The sequence below is a fragment of the Salvelinus sp. IW2-2015 genome, linkage group LG32 (assembly GCF_002910315.2).
Source record: "Salvelinus sp. IW2-2015 linkage group LG32, ASM291031v2, whole genome shotgun sequence".
Taxonomy (NCBI): Eukaryota; Metazoa; Chordata; class Actinopteri; order Salmoniformes; family Salmonidae; genus Salvelinus; species Salvelinus sp. IW2-2015.
In genome coordinates, this window is record NC_036871.1 from 20135495 (window position 1) to 20157583 (window position 22089).

General features: G+C 41.6%; 2 protein-coding genes across 2 annotated transcripts in view; both read left to right on the forward strand.

Annotated features, from left to right (window-relative positions):
* Nucleotides 1-9603, forward strand: part of eif2b3 (eukaryotic translation initiation factor 2B, subunit 3 gamma) — a 49178-nt gene extending 39575 nt beyond the window's left edge. The window contains exon 12 of the mRNA XM_023977496.2: nucleotides 9412-9603. Within this exon, the coding sequence (XP_023833264.1) occupies nucleotides 9412-9464 (53 nt within the window). The 3' untranslated portion in view covers nucleotides 9465-9603. The remainder of the gene's footprint in view (nucleotides 1-9411) is intronic.
* An 8839-nt stretch (nucleotides 9604-18442) lies between these two features.
* Nucleotides 18443-22089, forward strand: part of LOC111956836 (protein patched homolog 1-like) — a 30125-nt gene continuing 26478 nt past the window's right edge. The window contains 3 exon segments of the mRNA XM_070436725.1: nucleotides 18443-18520; nucleotides 18522-18686; nucleotides 20574-20766. Coding sequence (XP_070292826.1) covers nucleotides 18443-18520; nucleotides 18522-18686; nucleotides 20574-20766 — 436 coding nt within the window.

Genomic DNA, 22089 nt, shown 5'->3' on the forward strand with positions numbered 1-22089 from the left:
GTGAGGACCTGCCTTACAACAGGCCTACAAGCCCTCAGTCCAGCCTCTCTCAGCCTATTGCGGTCAGTCTGAGCACTGATGGAGGCATTGTGCGTTGCTGGTGTAATTCGGGCAGTTGTTGTTGCCATCCTGTACCTGTCCCGCAGGTGTGATGTTCGGATGTACCGATCCTGTGCAGGTGTTGTTACACATGATCTGCCACTGCGAGGACGATCAGCTGTCCGTCCTGTCTCCCTGTAGCGCTGTCTTAGGCTTCTCACAGTACGGACATTGCAATTTATTGCCCTGGCCACATCTGCAATCCTCATGCCTCCTTGCAGCATGCCTACGGCGCGTTCACGCAGATGAGCAGGGACCCTGGGCATCTTTCTTTTGGTGTTTTTCAGAGTCCGTAGAAAGGCCTCTTTAGTGTCCTAGGTTTTCATAACTGTGACCTTAATTGCCTACCGTCTGTAAGATGTGTGTGTGTGAGATTAGTGTCTTAACGACCGTTCCACAGGTGCATGTTCATTAATTGTTTATGGTTCATTGAACAAGCATGGGAAACAGTGTTTAAACCCTTCACAAAGAAGATCTGTGAAGTTATTATATTTGGGTTTTTATGAATTATCTTTGAAAGACAGGGTCCTGAAAAAGGGACGTATTTGGTTTGTTTATATATCAGTATTCATGCATACAGTGCACTCGGAAAGTATGCAGACCCCTTTACTTTTTTCACATTTTGTTACGTGACAGCCGTGTTCAAAATGTTGTAAATATTTTTTTCCCCTCATCAGTTTACACACAGTACCCCATAATGACAGTTATAAAAAATAAAAACTGAGTATCACATTTCCATGAATTTTCAGACTCTTTATTCAGTACTTTGTTGAAGCACCTTTGGCAGTGATTACAGCCTTGAGCCTTCTTGGGTATGAAGCTACAAGCCTGGCACACCTGTATTTGGGTAGTTTCTCCCATTTCTTCTCTGCAAATCCTTTCAAGCTCTGTCAGGTTGGATGGGGACCGTTGCTGCACAGTTATTTTCAGGTCTCTCCAGAGATTTTTGATCAGGTTCAAGTCCGGGCTCGGGCTGGGCCACTCATGGACATTCAGCGACTTGTCCCGAAGCCATTCCTGCATTGTCTTGGCTGTGTGCTTAGGGTTCTTGTCCTGTTGGAAGGTGAACCTTCGCCCCAGTCTGAGGTCCTGAGCGCTCTGGTGCAGGTTTTCATCAAGGATCTCTGTCCTTGCCGCTCTGAAACATCCCCACAGCATGATGCTGCCACCACCATGCTTCATCGTAGGGATGGTGCCAGGTTTCCTTCAGACGTGACGTTTTGCATTCAGGCCAAAGAGTTTGGTCTTGGTTTCATTAGGCCAGATAATCTTGTTTCTCATGGTCTAAGAGTCTTTAGGTGCCTTTTCGCAAACTCCAAGCAGGCTGTCATATGCCTTTTACTGAGGAGTGGCTTCCGGGTGGCCAATCTACCATAAAGGCCTGAATGGTGGAGTGCTGCAGAGATGGTTGTCCTTCTGAAAGTTTCTCCGATCTCCACAGAGGAACTCTGGAGCTCTGTCAGAGTGACCATCGAGTTCTTGGTCACCTCCCTGACCAAGGCCCCATTCCCCCGATTGCTCAGTTTGGCCGGGCGGCCAGCTGTAGATAGCGTCTTGGTGGTTCCAAACTTCTTCCATTTTAGAATGATGGAAGCCACTGTGTTCTTGGGGACCTTCAATGCTGCAGAAATATTTTGGTACCCTTCCCCAGATCTGTGCCTCGTCACACTGCTGTCTCGGAGTTCTACGGACAATTCCTTCGACCTCATGGTTGGGACCTTATATAGACAGGTGTGTGCATTTCCAAATCATGTCCAACTAAATCAACTAAACGTATTGAAAATGTATTAATTTTCATGGTTTACCATAAGACATGAACAGAAAGCATCAGTGATTTGTGTTTCCTACAACTTTCTGAAGAGGCAACGAGAATGCCCCTTGTCTGTCTGTGTGCGGTGTCTACCAATTTGTGTAGCCGTTAGCTAATGAAAACAGTCTCTGGTAGATAGAAAGGCTTTCCCAAAAACCTTAAATTTTATTTGACTTAAATGTTAGCTATAACGTATCCTATGCTTAACTGGCAGAATGATATCATGATTATTATTATCAATCCAGTGGTATTTGGTTTGTAAACTCATGTGTGCTACAATAACACTGCTAAACACAGCCTCTTGTTTCGTGCTCAATTGAATTAAAGTGTAAAAAAAATCTAAATTCTCAGCTTTTTCCCGGACCTCAAAAGTGGTGACCTGATGTGGTCTAAAGATTGTTTTGCACTTAGAACATCTAGTGTGGTTTTTGTGTAATTTTGAGAGTGGAAACCTGAAATAACTGGGAAAAACAGAAACCTGGGAAAATGTGGGCTATTTACTTAATTTTTCTGTTTTAATAAAATAAATAAAACATTTATGTTTTAATCAAATGCATCAGTCAATTTAAATAAATAAACTAGGCCCTAATCTATGGATTTCACATGACTGGGCAGGGGTGCACCCATAGGTGGGCCTGGGAGGGCATAGGGAGCCAGGCCCAGCCAATCAGAATGAGTTTTCCCCCACAAAAGGGCTTTATTACAGACAGAAATACTCCTCAGTTACATCAGCTGTCCGCGTGGCTGGTCACAGACGATCCCGCAGGTGAAGAAGCCAGATGTGGAGGTCCTGGGCTGGCGTGGTTACACGTGGTCTGCGGTTGTGAGGCCGGTTGGACGTACTGCCAAATTCTCTAGAACGACGTTGGTAGAGAAATAAAAATTCAACAGCTTTAGTGGGCATTTCTGCAGTCAGCATGCCAATTGCACGCTCCCTTCAAACATGAGACATCTGTGGTATTGTGTTGTTTGACAAAACTGCACCTTTTATTGTCCCCAGCACAAGGTGAACCTGTGTAATGATCATGCTGTTTAATCAGCTTCTTGATATGCCACACCTGTCAGGTGTATGGATTTTCTTGGCAAAGGAGAAATGCTCACTAAAAGGGATGTAAACAAATTTGTGCCCAAAATTTGAGAGAAATAAGCTTTTTCTGCGTAAGGAAAATGTCTGGGATCTTTTATTTCAGCTAATTAAACACGTGACCAACATTTTACATTTATATTTTTGTTCAGTATAAATTGTAAAGTCATGACTTTCTACACAATATAACAACACATTTTGCCAATCTGGGTGGTGAAGTCGATAAAGTATTCAATAATTTCACTGTATTTTGGATAGAATCATGGCGTTAGAATGTACCAGAGGCCACTAAAATAGAGCTAATGCAAAAAATGATCCTGGCTATCTACTTTTTCTGGTAACACTTTACTTGACACCCTGCGTCATGTCATAACAGCTGACATACCTTATAACCTGTTTATAATATGGTCATAACACTGTCATGACACATATTTAGACCTGTTGTGACATCTATTGCATTATTTTATGGCTGGTTATGACACCTACAGTACCCGTGAAAATGTTGGACACACCTACTCATTTCCAGGGTTTTTCTTAATTTTGACTGTTTTCTACATTTTTGGATAATTGTGAAGACATCAAAACTATGAAATAACACATATGGAATCATGTAGTAACCAAAAAAGTGTTTGAAGAATCTCAAATATATTTTTATATGTTAAAGTAGTCACCTGGAATGCATTTCAATTAATAGGTGTGCCTTGTTAAAAGTTAATTTGTGGAATTTCTTTCCTTCTTAATGCGTTTGAGCCAATCAGTTGTCTTGTGACAAGGTAGGGTTGGTATACAGAAGATCGCCCTATCGGGTAAAAGACCAACTCCATATTATGGCAAGAACAGGTCAAATAAGCAAAGAGAAACGACAGTCTATCATTACTTTAAGACATGAAGGTCAATATGGAAAATTTAAGAGCTTTGAAAGTTTCTTCAAGTGTAGTCGCAAAAACCAAGCGCTATGATGAAACTGGCTCTCATGAGGACCGCCACAGGGAAGGAAGAACCAGAGTTACCTCTGCTGCAGAGGATAAGTTCATTAGAGTTATCAGCCTCAGAAATTGCAGCCCAAATAATTGCATCAGAGTTCAAGTAACAGACACATCTCAACATCAACTGAGAGTAGACTGCGTGAATCAGGCCTTCATGGTCAAATTGCTGCAAAGAAACCACTACTAAAGGACACCAATAAGAAGAAGAGATTTGCTTGGGCCAAGATACATGATATTAGACTGTGGAAATCTGTACTTTGGTCTGATGAGTCCAAATTTGAGATGTTTGGTTCCAACCGCCGTGTCTTAGTGAGACGCAGAGTAGGTGAACGGATGATCTCCGCATGTGTGGTTCCCACCGTGACGCATGGAGGAGGAGGCGTGATGGTGTGGGGGTGCTTTGCTGTTGACACTGTCAGTGAATTATTTATAATTCAAGGCACACTTAACCAGCATTGTTACCACAGCATTCTGCAGCAATACGCCATCCCATCTGGTTTGCTCTTAGTCCCACTATCATTTGTTTTTCAAAAGGACAATGACCCAACACACCTCCAGGCTGTGCAAGGGCTATTTGACCAAGAATGAGAGTGATGGAGTGCTGCATCAGATCACCTAGCCTCCGCAATCACCTGACCTCAACCCAATTGAGATGGTTTGGGATGCATTGGACCGCGGAGTGAAGGAAAAGCAGCCAACAAGTGCTCAGCATATGTGGGAACTCCTTCAAGACTGTTGGAAAAGCATTTCAGGTAAAGCTGGTTGAGAGAATGCCAAGAGTGCGCAAAGCTGTCATCAAGGCAAAGGGTGGCTACTTTGAAGAATCTAAAATATATTTAGATTTGTTTAACACTTTTTTGCTTACTACATAATTCCATGTGTTATTTCATAGTTTTGATGTCTTCACTATTATTCTACAATGTAGAAAATAGTAAAAATAAAGACAAATCTTTGAATGAGTAGGTGTGTCCAAATGTTTGACTGGTACTGTACATATTACATACAACCTGAGAACAGTGATTTTATACAGAAATGCTATCCATATGAAGCAAAGAGCAGTTGCTTTATATACACTGCTCAAAAAAATAAAGGGAACACTAAAATAACACATCCTAGATCTGAATGAATGAAATATTCTTATTAAATACTTTTTTCTTTACATAGTTGAATGTGCTGACAACAAAATCACACAAAAATTATCAATGGAAATCAAATTTATCAACCCATGGAGGTCTGGATTTGGAGTCACACTCAAAATTAAAGTGGAAAACCACACTACAGGCTGATCCAACTTTGATGTAATGTCCTTAAAACAAGTCAAAATGAGGCTCAGTAGTGTGTGTGGCCTCCACGTGCCTGTATGACCTCCCTACAACGCCTGGGCATGCTCCTGATGAGGTGGCGGATGGTCTCCTGAGGCATCTCCTCCCAGACCTGGACTAAAGCATCCGCCAACTCCTGGACAGTCTTGTGGTGCAACGTGGCGTTGGTGGATGGAGCGAGACATGATGTCCCAGATGTGCTCAATTGGATTCAGGTCTGGGGAACGGCGGGCCAGTCCATAGCATCAATGCCTTCCTCTTGCAGGAACTGCTGACACACTCCAGCCACATAAGGTCTAGCATTGTCTTGCATTAGAAGGAACCCAGGGCCAACCGCACCAGCATTATGGTCTCACAAGGGGTCTGAGGATCTCATCTCGGTACTAATGGCAGTCAGGCTACCTCTGGCGAGCACATGGAGGGCTGGCGGCCCCCCAAAGAAATGCCACCCACACCATGGCTGACCCACCGCCAAACCGGTCATGCTGGAGGATGTTGCAGGCAGCAGAACGTTCTCCACGGCGTCTCCAGACTCTGTCACGTCTGTCACGTGCTCAGTGTGAACCTGCTTTCATCTGTGAAGAGCACAGGGCGCCAGTGGCGATTTGCCAATCTTGTGTGTTCTCGGCAAATGCCAAACGTCCTGCACGGTGTTGGGCTGTAAGCACAACCCCCACCTGTGGACGTCGGGCCCTCATACCACCCTCATGGAGTCTGTTTCTGACCATTTGAGCAGACACATGCACATTTGTGCCTGCTGGAGGTCATTTTGCAGGGCTCTGGCAGTGCTCCTCCTGCTCAAAGGCGGAGGTAGCGTCCTGCTGCTGGGTTGTTGCCCTCCTACGGCCTCCTCCACGTTTCCTGATGTACTGGCCTGTCTCCTGGTAGCGCCTCCATGCTCTGGACACTACGCTGACAGACACAGCAAACCTTCTTGCCACAGCTCGCATTGATGTGCCATCCTGGATGAGCTGCACTACCTGAGCCACTTGTGTGGGTTGTAGACTCCGTCTCATGCTACCACTAGAGTGAAAGCACCGCCAGCATTCAAAAGTGACCAACACATCAGCCAGGAAGCATAGGAAYTGAGAAGTGGTCTGTGGTCACCACCTGCAGAACCACTCCTTTATTGGGGGTGTCTTGCTAATTGCCTATAATTTCCACCTGTTGTCTATTCCATTTGCACAACAGCATGTGAAATTTATTGTCAATCAGTGTTGCTTCCTAAGTGGACAGTTTGATTTCACAGAATGTGATTGACTTGGAGTTACATTGTGTTGTTTAAGTGTTCCCTTTATTTTTTTGAGCAGTGTATAAATCACCTGAAGCAATTGCTCCTCAAGGGGCTCAGTATGCCTCTGAGCACCATCCGTATCAGGTGGTTCGCCTCTCTCATCAGAGGATAAATGAAGAGCGTGGCTGGTAAATGCATTATGCCTCCACTCACGAAGCAGTTAGATGGAAGTGTCTGTCTTCTGTAGAGAGAGACCACCCTGTCAGGCAGCCACAGACAGACTTACGTCTGCTGGCTGCGCAGACAGGCAGGCAGTCTGGTGGTGGTGGGACTGCAGGTGTTGCTGCTGCTTCATAAAGAAACCAGACTGTTCTCCAGGCTTCTGGGACACAGACACGCTCTTCTCTCCTCCACCTAGCCCTCTCCCTCACTGTCTCTTGGAAATACACTGCTCTCCTAGTGTTCCGTGCTTTATTTCTCTTTCCTTCAAACTCTGAATGCAAAAACAGAGCCTTTCGGATTCCTTCACACTAAAATATGTCTTTATATGGATCATGAATCACTTTCCCCACAGTTTAGTTTGGATTAGTTGTCTTTGTCTGGATGGATAGCAGGCTCGCCTCGTGTTTGTGTTTCAAAAGGCTGTTATGCTTCGTCCTTATGTGAAGCAAGGAATTATCTTGTTTTTGTCCTAAAATCCTAGTCCATCTGCCATATTGAAGTGTAGATTTGGCACATCGTGAAGATATATACTTTTTGTCTGAGTTGAGCATGTTAACTACCTTATGACATTTAATTTCTGCTTGAAAAAGCACTTCAAAGACCAGGTCATTCCACCTTAAAAAGCACAAGAAATAGGATTTTGACACCCATCATCTCAGATTGTTTTTAAATCGTTTCTGTTAGAAACGGATAAGATTAACATTCTTGCAACATTATTTTGTTGAAATATAATTAGTTTTCTGAGAAATTAAGCTAATTGATTGCACCCAAATGGCCCATTTGATCCTATATTTAGGATATAGGATTCTCTGGTCTGATGAAACCAAGATTGAAATCTTTTGCCTGAATGCCAAGTGTCACATCTGGCGGAAATCTGGCACCATCCCTACGGTGAAGCATGGTGGTGGCAGCATTATGCTGTGGGGATGTTTTTCAGCGGCAGCGACTGAGAGACTAGTCAGGATCAAGGGAAATAAACAGAACAAAGTACAGAGAAATCTTTTATAAAAACCTGCTCCAGAGCACACAGGAACTCAGACTGGGATGTGGGTTCACCTTCCATCAGGGCAAAGACCCTAAGCACACAGCCAAGACAACGCAGAAGTGGCTTCGGGACAAGTCGCTGAATGTCCTTGAGTGGCCCAGCCCGAGCCCGGACTTGAACCCGATCGAGCATCTCTGGAGAGACCTGAAAATATCTGTGCCGCGACACTCCCCATCCAACCTGACAGAGCTTGAGAGGATCTGCAGAGAAGATTGGGAAAAACTCACCAAATACAGGTGTGCCAAGCTTGTAGCGTCATACCCAAGAAGACTTGAGGCTGTAATCACTGCCAAAGGTGCTTCAACAAAGTACTACATAAAGGGTCTGAATACTTATGTAAATGAGATATTTCAGGGTTTTTTGTGATACATTTGCAAAAATGTCTAAAAACCTGTTTTTGCTTTGTCATTATGGGGTATTGTGTGTAGATTGATAAGGGGGGGAAACAATTTAATCAATTTTAAAATAAGGCTGTAATGTAACAAAATGTGGAAAAAGTAAAGGGGTCTGAATACTTTCCGAATGCACTGTAGATACCATTGACTTGCAATGTGAATTGTTTTACAAATGCTATAAAGTTATCATTTGAAACAGTGGCCGACTGCATACACGGTAAGGAAACCATAATGTAATTTGGGTTAACTATCCCCTTTACATGGGGGGGTATTCAATGTTTTTTCAATGTATAGCAGGAACAGAATTATCTAGTGGTCAGACCCTGGTAATGCCAGGATGTAATAAACCTAACAACAAAGACAGTATTGGTATTTATTACCAGGGGGAAAAAATATCACCAAATTCACTGAGAACAAATTAAATAGGATGAAGAAACATTACTCTGAGCCTCAGCTCCATACTACTTTTCAGACCGAGAGAACTGTTGGGATTTGATTAGTGTGAGAGTCCGTGGGTGGCTTTTGACATTCTTTGGATTCCTCATGACTTACTCGTTGTTAAAATAAAAAAGTTTTGTCCAAATCGGATGTTAGGTACTATATTTATTGAATATTATATAAATCCTATAAATTACAATTGCCAATTTGGGTGCCATCAGTTAAATGATATTTCAACAAAATGATGTTGCAGGAAGGCTATTCTTATATTTCTATTATTATTTATTTTTTGGTACCGCCTTTTTCTCCCAACTTCTTGTCTCCTCGCTGAAACTCCCCAACGGGCTCAGGAGAGGCGAAGGTCGAGTCATGCGTTCTTCGAAACATAACCCGCCAATCCGCGCTCCTTAACACCCGCCTGCTTAACCCGGAAGCCAGCTGCACCAATGTGTGGAAACACTGTTCAACTAATGACCGAAGTCAGCCTGCAGGCGCCCGGCCCGCCACAAGGAGTCTCTAGAGCACGATGAGCCAAGTAAAGCCCCCCCACAGCCAAACCTTCTCTTAACCCGGCTTATATTTCTTACTACAGAAACAATTTCAGAACAATCTGAGATGGTGGGTGTCCTGGCTTGAGTAAATGACATGGAACAACCCGAAACCAATTAACTAGTCTATTGCTACAACTGCTAAATACCAGGTTCTACAGAAGGACAAGGGGTCATAATCTTCTATCTCAAATGTCTAATTGTGAGTGCTTTCTTCTCACTCTGTAGCGGAAAGGACTAACGAGGTGATTGTTGGAACTGACCAACTGATGGAGATCTAGACCAGGGGGAGACTGACCGAACGACCAGTCCTACACATTACTGACAGATCCAACAGAAACCACAGCAGTGAGGCAAACTAACTGACCAACAGGCAGTGATGGTCCATTGTCTAAATAAAAGCAACTTTGTTTATCCCTAGGCTCAGTTTCAGTGGTGTTCTTTGTGTGAATCTTGTCTGTTGTTTCTGAGTGATTCTATGAAGTTTTGTTAGGTGTTTGTTCAGTCAGTGTGTTCTCATCTATACATACATTCCTCCACACAACTATTCAGCCTAGGAGTCTGTGTGTTCGTGCTGTGTGGTGCAGCAGAGGACCAGAGAAGCACAATGGGGGTGAAGTTTATTTGTACACAAAAATGGTGGGCCGGACCACCCAGTGAGATCTCATCAAGTAACACACAATCCCTCCCACTTTCACAAACTGATAGAAACATAAGAGTTGCTCTCTTTGTTTTTAATTTTTCTTCTTACTCTTTGCTGTCAAAGATTTATTGCATTCCTTTGCCAGCTCATTTCTTAAATTACAGGTCTGAAGTTCCTTATTGACGAACGACAGATCTCCAGGAAGATGCTCTGTCTACATCGTGTGGTTTAGTGGCCTTCTTTATTGTGTGTCTGTGACCAATAGAAGTCATTGGGAGAGTAGTTAAGTCTCTTGTCTTTTCTCATCTTTCCTCTTTTGGTTTTGTCATTGGTGAAGCTAGAATAATTACTTAACTTTTAACTCATTGTTGCGTTTTCATTTTGTCATCCAGAAAATGGATTCAAGTCCCGAAATAAAAGTTATTGTAAACTTTATTTCTGTTCTAATCGAAACTGCCAACCACAATCTTAAAGACCCCTGTTTTGTGGCCATTTGAAGACATAAATAAATAAATGGTTATTCATAAAATAAAGATCAAAAGTGCCATACAAACAATATAATTATCACAAAACATTTTTTGATTATTTTTCTTCCTGCTTTAAACTTTAACCCTTTGAGCAGCCTCTGACCTGAGCATCAAGTCAAGTTTATGAGATCTGGCATGGGTTGTTTTGGAAAGCCAGGTTTGTATATTTATACAGCAGCCTACTCTGAGTCCCTGTGGCTGTGCTGGTTTGGTTAGGGGCTATCCAGCGCTGTGTTCAGCGTCAGTCCCCACCCCTCTGGGCCAAATGTGACAGATGCTTGTGTTTTCCAGGGTTTGGGATCAGATGTCATCCAACATATCATATATCAGCTGTCTCTGGGTAGATCTGGGTTAGTCTCCATAGGGCTATTTGTTACTATGATATAACAGGCCCTACCACCATGGACAGACTATAAAGGGTGAAATTGATCAGAGTGGTCGTTCAACAGAATTGGGGGACTTTTTTGAAGTGATGAAATCAAATGTCCATGTTATATGTTTACTAGATCTACCACTGTAATTGTTTGTTTGTTGATTCCCTCTCTCCACACCTCTCCGCACCTCTGTGTCAGCTCAGCTGCATAGTGTGAACGTTGGCAGGCTCTCTCATCCAAATGAAGATGCTAATGTTAACAGACAGGCAGTGGTTCAATGTGCCTTTGGCAGTTACTGTAAGTAGTGTAAGTGCAGTGGTACTTGTGAAGCCCATGGTGGCATAAATCATGAATACATGATATAGACAGTGATATAAATACTGCCCAGGAGCTGGTCCAAGAGTCTGTATCCCAAATGGAACCCTATCCCCTATTTAGTAGTGCATTGGGGACACACCTACCACCAGCTCTGGTGGAGCAGTACCCTGCCCTGGCTTACTGGGTGGTGGTCACAGTGATCACTGATTGCATGGAACTGCCTTCCATCTCATAAAGTGCAAATTAACAGCAAACCTGGTATAAAAAAAAATGCCTCTCCCCCATGTGACCTACTTTTTGTGTGTATGTATTGACATGTGTAACTGAAAGCTGCATACTCACACACGCACACTACATGTTAATGTTTTTAAATGTGCTGTATGTAAATTGTAAAGTCTGTTGTCTGTAATGTATTTTTTGATATGAGTAGCTGTCGCCATTGGCATCGGCTAATGAGGATCCTAATAAAATACAATAAAACCAAATGACAGCTTGGGGAGAGAAGTTTCAGAGCTTGGAGCAAAAGAGGCCGTCACCCGCTCTGCTCAAAGGGAGGAGTGTGTGGTGGGGTGGAGTTTGGGACTTTGAGGGTGGGTTCAAGGTAGGTGGGTGGTTTTGGGGCTGGAGGGCTGAGCGTGTTGGAGGGTGAGAGACTGGTTAGGCCACCCAAGTGGCAAAAACCTGCGTGTTTGTTGCTGACCCCTACACATTAACAGAACACTTCCTCCGTTTGTCTTCTGTGTTCTTGAGGCACAAACAAATTTCCTCCCTTTTTGCTGCACTATCATTTAAGACACTGCTGCGTCCCCCATGCCTCCCTCCAGCCCCACGCCCACCGCCAACGCACAGACACACACACACACACACACACACACACACAGTATCTTTAAGCAACTCAACAGAAAGTACACTTGCATATGCTACTTTTACAAAGGCTGTGTGTGGAGGAAGTAAGAGATTCATGTAGGGGATAATAAACTATAGGAACATGTGAGGCACACCTACTCAGATATCTCAGTAGTACACCACCGTGGCTTTCAACTAGCTACTAAACAAGGCAGTAGGTTTGATCATTATCAACACCACAGTGCACAGCTTTTGTCACCAGCTAATGTCTTCAATTGAGTCAGACAGACAGCTAGTCTGGATCATTCTCTGTTTTTGTAAATTACTATTTTTATTTAGTGCTACCAGATCAAATGCATTCCCCAGTGTGATATGTTGTTTTATTTTATGGATGCAAAGGTCTTCTGAGTTACTTAACTGTTACTGTCTGGTGATAGATGATATATGCTCTTTGCTTAAATGTACCAGCCCTGAACTTTAGTCAGTGTTACTAGCCAGCTACCACCCGGTACTCAACCCTTAGAGACTGCTGCCCTATGTACAGTCATTCAACACTGGTCACTTTAATGTTAACATACTGTTTTACCCACTTCATACACTGAGTGTACAAAACATTAAGAACACTTTCCTAATATTGAGTTGCCCTCAGAACAGCCTCAATTCGTCGCTGCATGGGCATGGACTCTACAAGGTGTCGAAAGCGTTCCAATGGGATACTTGCCCATGTTGACTCCAATGCTTCCCACAGTTGTGTCAAGTTGGTTGGATGTCCTTTGGGTGGTGGACCATTATAGATACACACAGGAAACTTTTGAGCATGAAAAACCCAGCAGCGTTGCAGTTCTTATCACAAACCGGTGCGCCTGGCACCTACTACCATACCCCGTTCAAAGGTACTCAAATCTTTTGTCTTGCCCATTCACCCTCTGAATAGCACACATACACAATCCATGTCTCAAGGCTTAAAAATCCTTCTTTAACCGGTCTCCTCACCTTCAGCCACATTGATTGAAGTGGATTTAACAAGTGACATCTATGGGATCATAGCTTTCACCTGGATTCACCTAGTCAGTCTGTCATGTAAAATATTAGCTGTTCTTAATATTTTATACACTCGGTGTATACTGTATTCTATTGTACTAAATGTATGTAGTTCTGTCCTTGAGCTGTTCTTATCTATTGATGTTCTGTATAATGTCATTCTGTATTATGTTTCATGTTTTGTGTGGACCCCAGAAAGAGTAGCTGCTTTTGCAACAGCTAATGAGGATCCTCATCAAATACCAAGGCTCATACTATATAACTACTGCTGTACACACCTTTTCTATTCCTATACTGTCCATAAWGTCTATACACACCCTCATATACATATATATTTATATTCCAGACTCTTGACATTGCTTGTTCTGATATTTCTTAATTATTTTCTTAAAATGTTGGGGATTTGTGTGTATTGTTAGGTATTACTGCACTGTTGGAGCTAGAAACACAAGCATTTTCTCTGCGATAACATCTGCAAAATATGTACGCGGCCAATAAAACTTTATTTGATTTATGTTTCAATGGATCATGATACAAAGATATGTCACAGTGCACTGACAACACATGTCAAAGCATTTGATCTATAGTCTGTTCTCCTTGCTTTCTCTCAGTTCAACCCACCTCACAATATAGTCACATAATGGTTCTCAGATTCATAAGTGATAAGTTGATGAGAGCCCCATAAGCAAGCAAAGTCTGATTCTGCCTTAGTTGCCACATGCTAGTCTGACAATACCTTTTTGTTAGAGAAACAAATAAAGATGAACAGAAAAGTGTTTCTTTTTTCTTTAAGGAAACCATTCACTACAATGACAAAGGGGGAAAGAAATACATTATCATAATGAATCTTATCTCTGGCTGTGTGGCAGGTCTCTTCTTTTATAGACTGACAGAACCCTTACAATACTGATCTGTACACGTCATTCTGTTACAATGCACTGTTTGGCTTACGAATATTTATGAAAGCCTTTTGTAAACATTCATTAAACCTGCACTCACGGAATATTGGTTTAGTTTGTATTTTTGTTGCTTCAAACAGTAGGCCAACAGTAGAACCATGACTTAAGAGTAAATGGTAGAAGTAAACATCACTTAAAATAAGGTGATTTAAGAGTAAATAGGTCCCTCCATGGATTAAACACATGTATATTTGTGTTGTGTGCTTATTACTGTGTGTAAATATACTACTGTATATTTACTGTAAGAGTACTGTTATACTCTTATCAYTTGTTGATTCAAATACATGATTGCCATATGTTTTTTGTTTTTGATTTAATCAAGCCAGAAATCCATTTAGTTAATAGTGATTGTAATAGATTATGGGTTCTGTTTAGACAAATATTGTTTTAAAGTGGACAATTTGTGTAATGTATCTGATGCGTAAAGGAAAATAAGTTATCCTTATACCACGAGCAACATTGTAATTACTTTGGCTACCAAAGTCCTGTATTCACACATACGGTAACAGCAATAGATTTACACATAGCCCATCAGCCAACGGAAGTTACAATTAGTTGCACTATTGTTAAGAAAATKTAAAATAATGTATCTATAGAGCTTTAAAGTTACTTATTTTGTTGACTTTCAAATGATGTACCAAAAAGGCACAACATGTCAATAAATACTCTTATGGGGTGGTTTCACGGACACAGATTAAGCCTAGTCCTGGACTAAAAAGATAACTCAATGGAGAATCTTCGTTGAGGGCCAGTTTCCCATACACAGATTAAAGAGATTCTCCGGTACTTCTCCGGAATATTTTTAGCCAGCAGTTCTATAAGTAGTGCTCATGAGCCAAAAGTGGTCCCCGAAAATTGCATAGTACGTCACATATGTGCAGATATGTGCACCACGTCATTGCTCTCGCTCTCTCACTGTTGTTGGTGCATCTTGCTAGCTGTCACTCAAATGGCGAGGGGCTGAAACTCATTGTCTAGAACTCGTATTGCTAGGGGGCTGCCCACTTGGGGGGAAATGTAGAGAAAATGGCACAGCACAGCTTCCAGAAAAACTGTAATTTTCAAACTAGGGATCATGTCTAATTAAGGTAAAATAGTAATTCTGCTCATAGATTATGCATGTATGAACTACACATTATCATATCCAGCCCAAAGTGGTAGGTTTAAAAAGAATGTAGTCGCCAAAGTTTCGGAGCATGTCTTTAATCCTAATCCTGGAATAAAAACCTATTTTCAGGGAGAATTTCCATTGAGCATGCTTTTTAGTCCAGGACTAGGCTTAATCTGTGTCCAGAAAATCAGCTCTTCTTAGGGTTTAAAACTTGAACTTCTCTGCATATACTATTTCTCAAAATTGTTTCCCACTTTSTATGCGTTAACTTCAACTGCAAATGATTTAACCCTGTTAGTTCATGTGAACTCTAACCTAGTAAAATGTGTGCCCGTCTCCACTGGGCCATATGAAAAAGAAATGCAAGCACGCCTAGGTTTACGATAAATAAACACATGGTCGACTGCAGCACAGCTCAGCTGTCATGTGATGCGTAAGTGTGAGAGTGGTTCTGGACTTTGCAATTGCACATACAGAACCAGGGCTATGCAGGCATGGCCAGGGCCAGAGAGAAAGCGGTTTATGTTGGGAGGCCTTGTGATGGCAGATATCTGGACAGCGCATGGTCATCTCTGGGGTTTATTTATCCAAGGCCTCTAGACCTTGGAGCAGACCTCCCTCAGTTTGTTAGGCTTCAAGGGGCCACACAGGGCAATTCCTCACATTCCACATTAGCTCCAATTTCCAGCTGCCTTTTCCCCTCATCCAATTCAACAAATTGAGAAACTAGCTGATCATTAGTACCACCCCTGCCTGCCACCATGATATGAAATGAATATTGGGCTGAGTGTGTCCTTTCCCACTCATCTCTGTCCACGCTCACACAGTATTCTAGACTAGGCACGTAGGTAAATGATATTGTTGCTATTGCACATATATGCTTCTCAAATATCAAACATTTGAAAAAGGTGAATCTAAATACAGTAGAGCACAAATATGTATTTGATGCACAAAGCTATACTGTTTATTGTTTTTTGTGTAGGCCTGCACCAAGCTGGTGTATAGATGTCTGTTGTTCACTCTTTAATAAACGATATTGCCTTGAGACTCAGGTAAACAAAATAAAGTACTTGACAATAGGCTGTGACAGAGAGGAAACAAATAACTACCTGGTTTAATGCCTTACACCAGGGCTAGTAGACCTACAGCTGTCAATGTTAAAGACCCACGCCACACACACTCATCACAGCTGTTTGGCAAACTGCACAGTGGAATTAAACATGTGTCAGTAAGTCCTTAGCAATTAAGTATAAATAGACAAGACAACTACACAGATAATACAGTAACAAARGGATTACATTGTTTAATGAAATAGTGAGATTGGTATAAATTAGTCCAATCAATGAGCAAAGTCAAGCAAATTAATTAACGTTGAAAGTGTGAATGATTAGCTACTTTAAAATTAACCTTGATTGTAGTACAGTTAATAATACTGCGTTTGTTTGTGAAGTTCTTGCCAATGAATAAAGCTAGTTTAGTACACAATTTAGACTATTCAGTCNTCCAATTGAACAAATTGAGTAACTAGCTGATCTCTAGTACCACCCCTGCATGCCACCATGATATGAATATCCTTTCCCACTCATCTCTGTCCACGCTCACACACCGTATGTAGGCTAAACCTGGAGTCTGAGGTTTGCATTGAATGAAATCAAAAATCCACTACAGAATGTAACATTGTGTATGTATACTGATTTAGTTGCAATTATACATGTATGCTTCTCAAGTATCACACATTTAAAATATATATATATATTTTTTTTTAAAGTGAGTCTAAATCAAATTGGCAGTGTAATGGTCATGTTGAAGGCCTGGGTTGAAAGCTACATGTTATCCACCGACTGAAATGACTTTATAAATTGGCCAAATGATGTGTAGACTAAAAGAGAGTATGTCTCAGTCATGTAGGTGTGTGCTAATCTATTTAAATGTGAAGTCATTCTCTTCACAGTTTTTGAACAATGTACAAGATGAAAGGATTATAGAGCTGGGGGGAAATACCCTTAATGGTTCCATAAAGTGGCAACTATTGCTGTTGTTACACATCCAAAGTGCAAGTAGCAAGTTTATTTAATTTATCAGCAGTTTGTTGTCCCATCTTGATTGTTACGTATGACAACCATAATCATTTGTTGTCATTTAACTTTCTGTAATAAAGTGGTTATCAAGACAAGTGCATGGATTTTTTCCCCTCCTGACTGCATTTATTTATTCAATAGAGCACAAATAATCTATACTTTATATTGCTTTTGTGCAGGCCTACACCATCCTGGTGTATACATGTCTTACATTCACTCTATAATAAACTATATTGCCTTCAGACTCAGGTAAACAAAGTTAGAATGAAGTACTTGACAGTAGGCTGTGACAGAGAGGAAACAAATAACTACCTGGCAATAGTAGGAGGGTCTGCTCAAACCCCATTAGAAGTGAAATGCCCTACACCAGGGCTAGTAGGCCTACAGCTGTCAATGTTGAAGACCAACACCACACACACTCATCACAGCTGTTTGGTAAACTGCACAGCACAGTGGAATTAAACATGTCAGTAAATCGTTAGCAATTAAGTGTAAATAGACACAACCACTGCACACATACAGTACCAAACAAAGTATATCTTGTTTAATGAAATAGTGAGATTTATATAGGCCAAAGTCAAGCAAATTAATTCACTTTGAAGGTGTGAACCATAGTCTGAGAGTTAGAATTGGTTTGAACCTACTTTGAAAGTAACCTTGAATGTTTTACAGTTAATAATACTTGGTTTACTTTATAGAGTTAAAAACTCTCATGCCAATAAATAAGGCTAGTTTAGTACACAATTTAGACTATTCAGTCCCTTGTATTTATGTGTGAGAAACTACTCGATTCATTTCTACTTTTATTTATATCCGACTCTGGATTAAAAAATAAATGGTCTGTTTTATCAATAGATGGCATGTGTGATTGCTTCTTATAACCGAGCTAAGGCAATTGGGAATGTGCAGAGCAGAGCCGGCAACAGTGTGCTGAGTTTATTGAAAGAGTTCCTCTCTCTGACGCCCCTTCGTTCTCCCCCCTCCCAACGATTTGAAGGGCTGCCTGGGTGGTCTCCCTCTCTCTCCACTTTGGTGAGCTGTTGCTTAGCAGCTAATAATAGGAGATGTTTGCTAAGTAATTTGCCTCTTCCTTGGCCAATGAGAACCAGATCACTTTTCCACCAAACCACCCTTTTCACGATTTGCAGAGGGGCTAGTTTCTCCAAATGTCACTGCTACGGGATCAGAGGCAGACTTAAATATCTGCTCGAGACTTTACTTCGAAACGTTGTTTTATAAGCTATCAGGACGGATGAAGACTCAAGGATCTATACGGATTTGGGCACATAATGTTGGGATGGAGTTGCAAGACTTTGGCTCAAGGAAAGACTAGTATATATTCTCCWAATTTTTACCCGGTGGATGCGCTAGTATTCTATCTTGGATTATTGTCGCGTTTGCTGAACTCGCACTGTTTCTCTCTTGCTTCGCTCTGTGCTTTGTTTTTCTTGTTTGGACTATGGCCTCGGATCCCAGAGTCCCAGGGGCCGGTGTTTTTGGAGATTTACCCCCAAGTTATACGCGTTCTCCGCCGCAAGTAAACTCAGATCTTCTCCGGAGACCCAGTTACTGCCACGCTGCTTTCGCATTAAAACAGATTTCTAAGGTGACAAAATGCTTTCTATGGAATATACTTTGCTGTTTCATTCATCGTCTCTGTGAATAAGTGCTATGTTTTGGTACTTCTGAAGAAACGGGTGTTACTACCACTCGAAACGAGGAATATTTTAGGGAGTTTTATGTCCAAATGTGGTACAATGTGATATGCTGCCGTTTTGACATAATATTTCGATGTTACATTGTAACATTTACGAATCACTGGCACGCACAGATTTTAACCTTCGATCCGATCCCACTATGAATGAAAATAACTTTCTCCATTAATTTTAGAAGCAACACAACTCATAATAGTATTTCTACGTGTGTGGGATCTGTTCAACTCTATTAGTAAGAAGTTAGACTCAGGGTCCCCGTTCTAGGTTCGTTTGTTTAAGGCTAGTTTGTTTGAAAATGCGGTGGGTTTTAGAGGAATTCACTGATTAAGTTTGATCTGACAAAGCATCACTGGACCGCATGAACGGTTGGATATGTGTCAAAACTCCTAAGTGAAACCAAAACATCTGTCCAGTGTGTCTGTACTAGACCGGTGACATTGTTTGTAAAGTTTGAATGGGTATAGTAGACGGTCTTCAGCCAGTGTTTGAATTTTTAATTGTAGGAGTAGGGCTTTTTGATATAGGAACTGCTTATTGTCAAATCCCTGCATAGCCTTTTAGAAGCTATGTAGCTTATTAAAGAAAGTATGGGAGGCTACATAACTCCTGACTCAAATGTGTGCAATCTTTTAATCTTTCAACTTCCACTTAAAACTAGGAGTTGCATTAGTGCCCAACAGCATTAAGTTTCATAGTTTTTACCACGAGGTTGTTAGGGCAGCTGGCTGAGCATTAAACATTAAATATAGGATAAATGTTAGTCCTAGTCCAAATGCACAAAAGTGTTTTCAAATATATAGTCCCTAGTAGACCATAGATACTGATTTAATCCTAGTTGTTATTAGTGTATTATATATGTGTGTAATAGGCTACACCAGAACAGCATAGATTACTTTATATCCCATTTGACAAGAATGCAGTTTTTATTTTTTTATCTGAACCCATGTAACCATAACTGTGAAGTCTTGTGTTTTGACTCCATAGCAAACCCCCATGCCTCTGGTGATGAGTGGTTAGACTCACCTGGCTTGTGCCAACTGTGAGGGCCCAATCCAAAGACTGGTTGGTCATTGCTTTACTCTCTTTGGTGTTGGGCCCTCAATTACCTACCATCAATTAGGGTATCTTCTGACTGGTTGTATTCTGATATTCTCGTGGTATCTATATATGACATCAGGTGATCCAATTCACATATATATGATTTGCTTACAGGACATCTGGCATGAAGACATATCACTCACGTATCAATCTAATACAGTAGATACGGTAATGTTGAACATGCCCTTAAGTATGCCACGCTATCACAATCATACTCAGGTTATCTATTTTATTAGCATTCTCTGCCCTAGTAGGTCATTCTTAGTAATACTTGAAAGACCACTGTATTGATAGTTTATATTACTTTTATAGAATTTTTATGTAACCTTTATTTAACAAGGCAAGTCAGTTGAGAACAAATTCTTATTTACAATGACGGCCTACACCGGCCAAACCCGGACGACACTGGGCCAATTGTGCTCCGCCCAATCACGTCCGGTTGTGATACAACCTGGATTCGAACCAGGGTGTCTGTAGTGACGCCTCAAGCACTGAGATGCAGTGCCTTAGACCGCTGCGCCGCTGCGAGCAGTTAGATACAGTGTCGTCTTCCATTAGTGAATAGTTGTACTTGTCTATGCCATATCCATGCAGTCCATGTATAGCAATATGTTGTTATTAATGTGTAATAACAATGTAATAAAAATGTTTTCTCTCTCCATGTCCTCCTGTCTCTTTAGGGGAAGGCTGTGGGTCAGAAAGCCCCGTTGTGGATTCGGGCGCGGTTCCAGGCTCTTCTCTTTTCTTTGGGCTGTCACATCCAGCGACATTGTGGAAAAGTCCTTTTCATTGGACTGCTTGTGTTCGGTGCCTTGTCTGTGGGTTTGCGGGTTGCTGCCATTGAGACGGACATTGAGCAACTATGGGTGGAAGGTAAGTCAGGCGTTCAGTTTCGCGGTATGGTTTGAGGTGTTGTCTGGGAAGGGGAGAGAGAGAGGGGTATTCTTTTGCCCAAATTAACTTGTTGTAGACATTTTGCCATCCAGGCTACTGGAGGGGGGCACAATAAACTGTATGGGTGCTGTCTGACTGACTTGTTGCGTCAGTATCTTTACTCTAGTTTTTTGGGGGTGCTGCTCTTTAGTTGTTATTCATGATTGGGTGGTGGATACAAAGAATTTGTTGTTTTTCTTGAATTTGACCATAACTTAGTAATTTTTGTATTGAAAGTTATTTTAATGTATTCTAAACTCTGCACCTTTGTGTGTGCTGTTTGATGATGGCGAAGTTGCTTTGCAATGGGAATGGAGAGTAGTTCAAGAAATTCCAACTTTATTGCATACAAGAAGCTAGTGTTGTTGTTCCTTACACATGCAAGCCTTCTCTTGTTCTTCTCATCAGCCTTGTATTGTTTGCCATGGTGGTTCCATGTTCCATTTTTTATTTGACGTCCTTTCTAAAGTGTGTAGGCTGGGTTATCTGTGCATATTTGGGGAGATTTATTTGGTTTTCACACTGCCAAATTCCTTTTAAGCCCTCTAGGCTTTTGCCGCACTCCTGATCCCAAGAGCAGATGGGCTGTGTGAATCGTTAGCCATCTTTGAGGCGCTGACCCTCCCCCCTAGCTCCCTGTGTGGTCCTTAACTATTCTTGGATTCCATTCAACAATAAAGGCACCCCCTTTCCTACAAAAAATAAGTGAATACAGCTGAAGTTTACCCACCTGTTTTGCACACTCTAAAAAGAGTCACAACGGTTGTAGTACACTCTTAGAAAAAAAGGGTTCTGCGGCTGTCCACATAGGATAACCCTTTTTGGTTCCAGGTAGAACTCTTTGTGGATAGGGTTCTACATGGAACCCAAAAGGTTTCTACCTAGAACCTAACGGGTTCAACCTGGAACCAAAAGGGGTTCTTCAAAGGGTTCTCCTATGGAGACAGCAGAAGAACCCTTTTGGGTTCTAGATAGCACCCTTTTCTCTAAGAGTGTATAACCACTCCCTTTATTCCTTCCCAAGACTTTTGCTGGGAAGGGCTTAGATGTTGTCAATTAAATGCTTGTGGTCTGACACACTGTGTTTGAGTTTTGGTAAAATTGGTGAAGCCAAAGATTTTCAGATTTGACTCATTCACTTGTCAGATTGTAGATGAGTGGAGTCTGACTCACAAACAAGATATGAAATTATCGCAGTGTAATTTGTCATAATCATAGTATTTTGTTCATGTACTGGTGTGTATTTCATACACATTAAAGAAG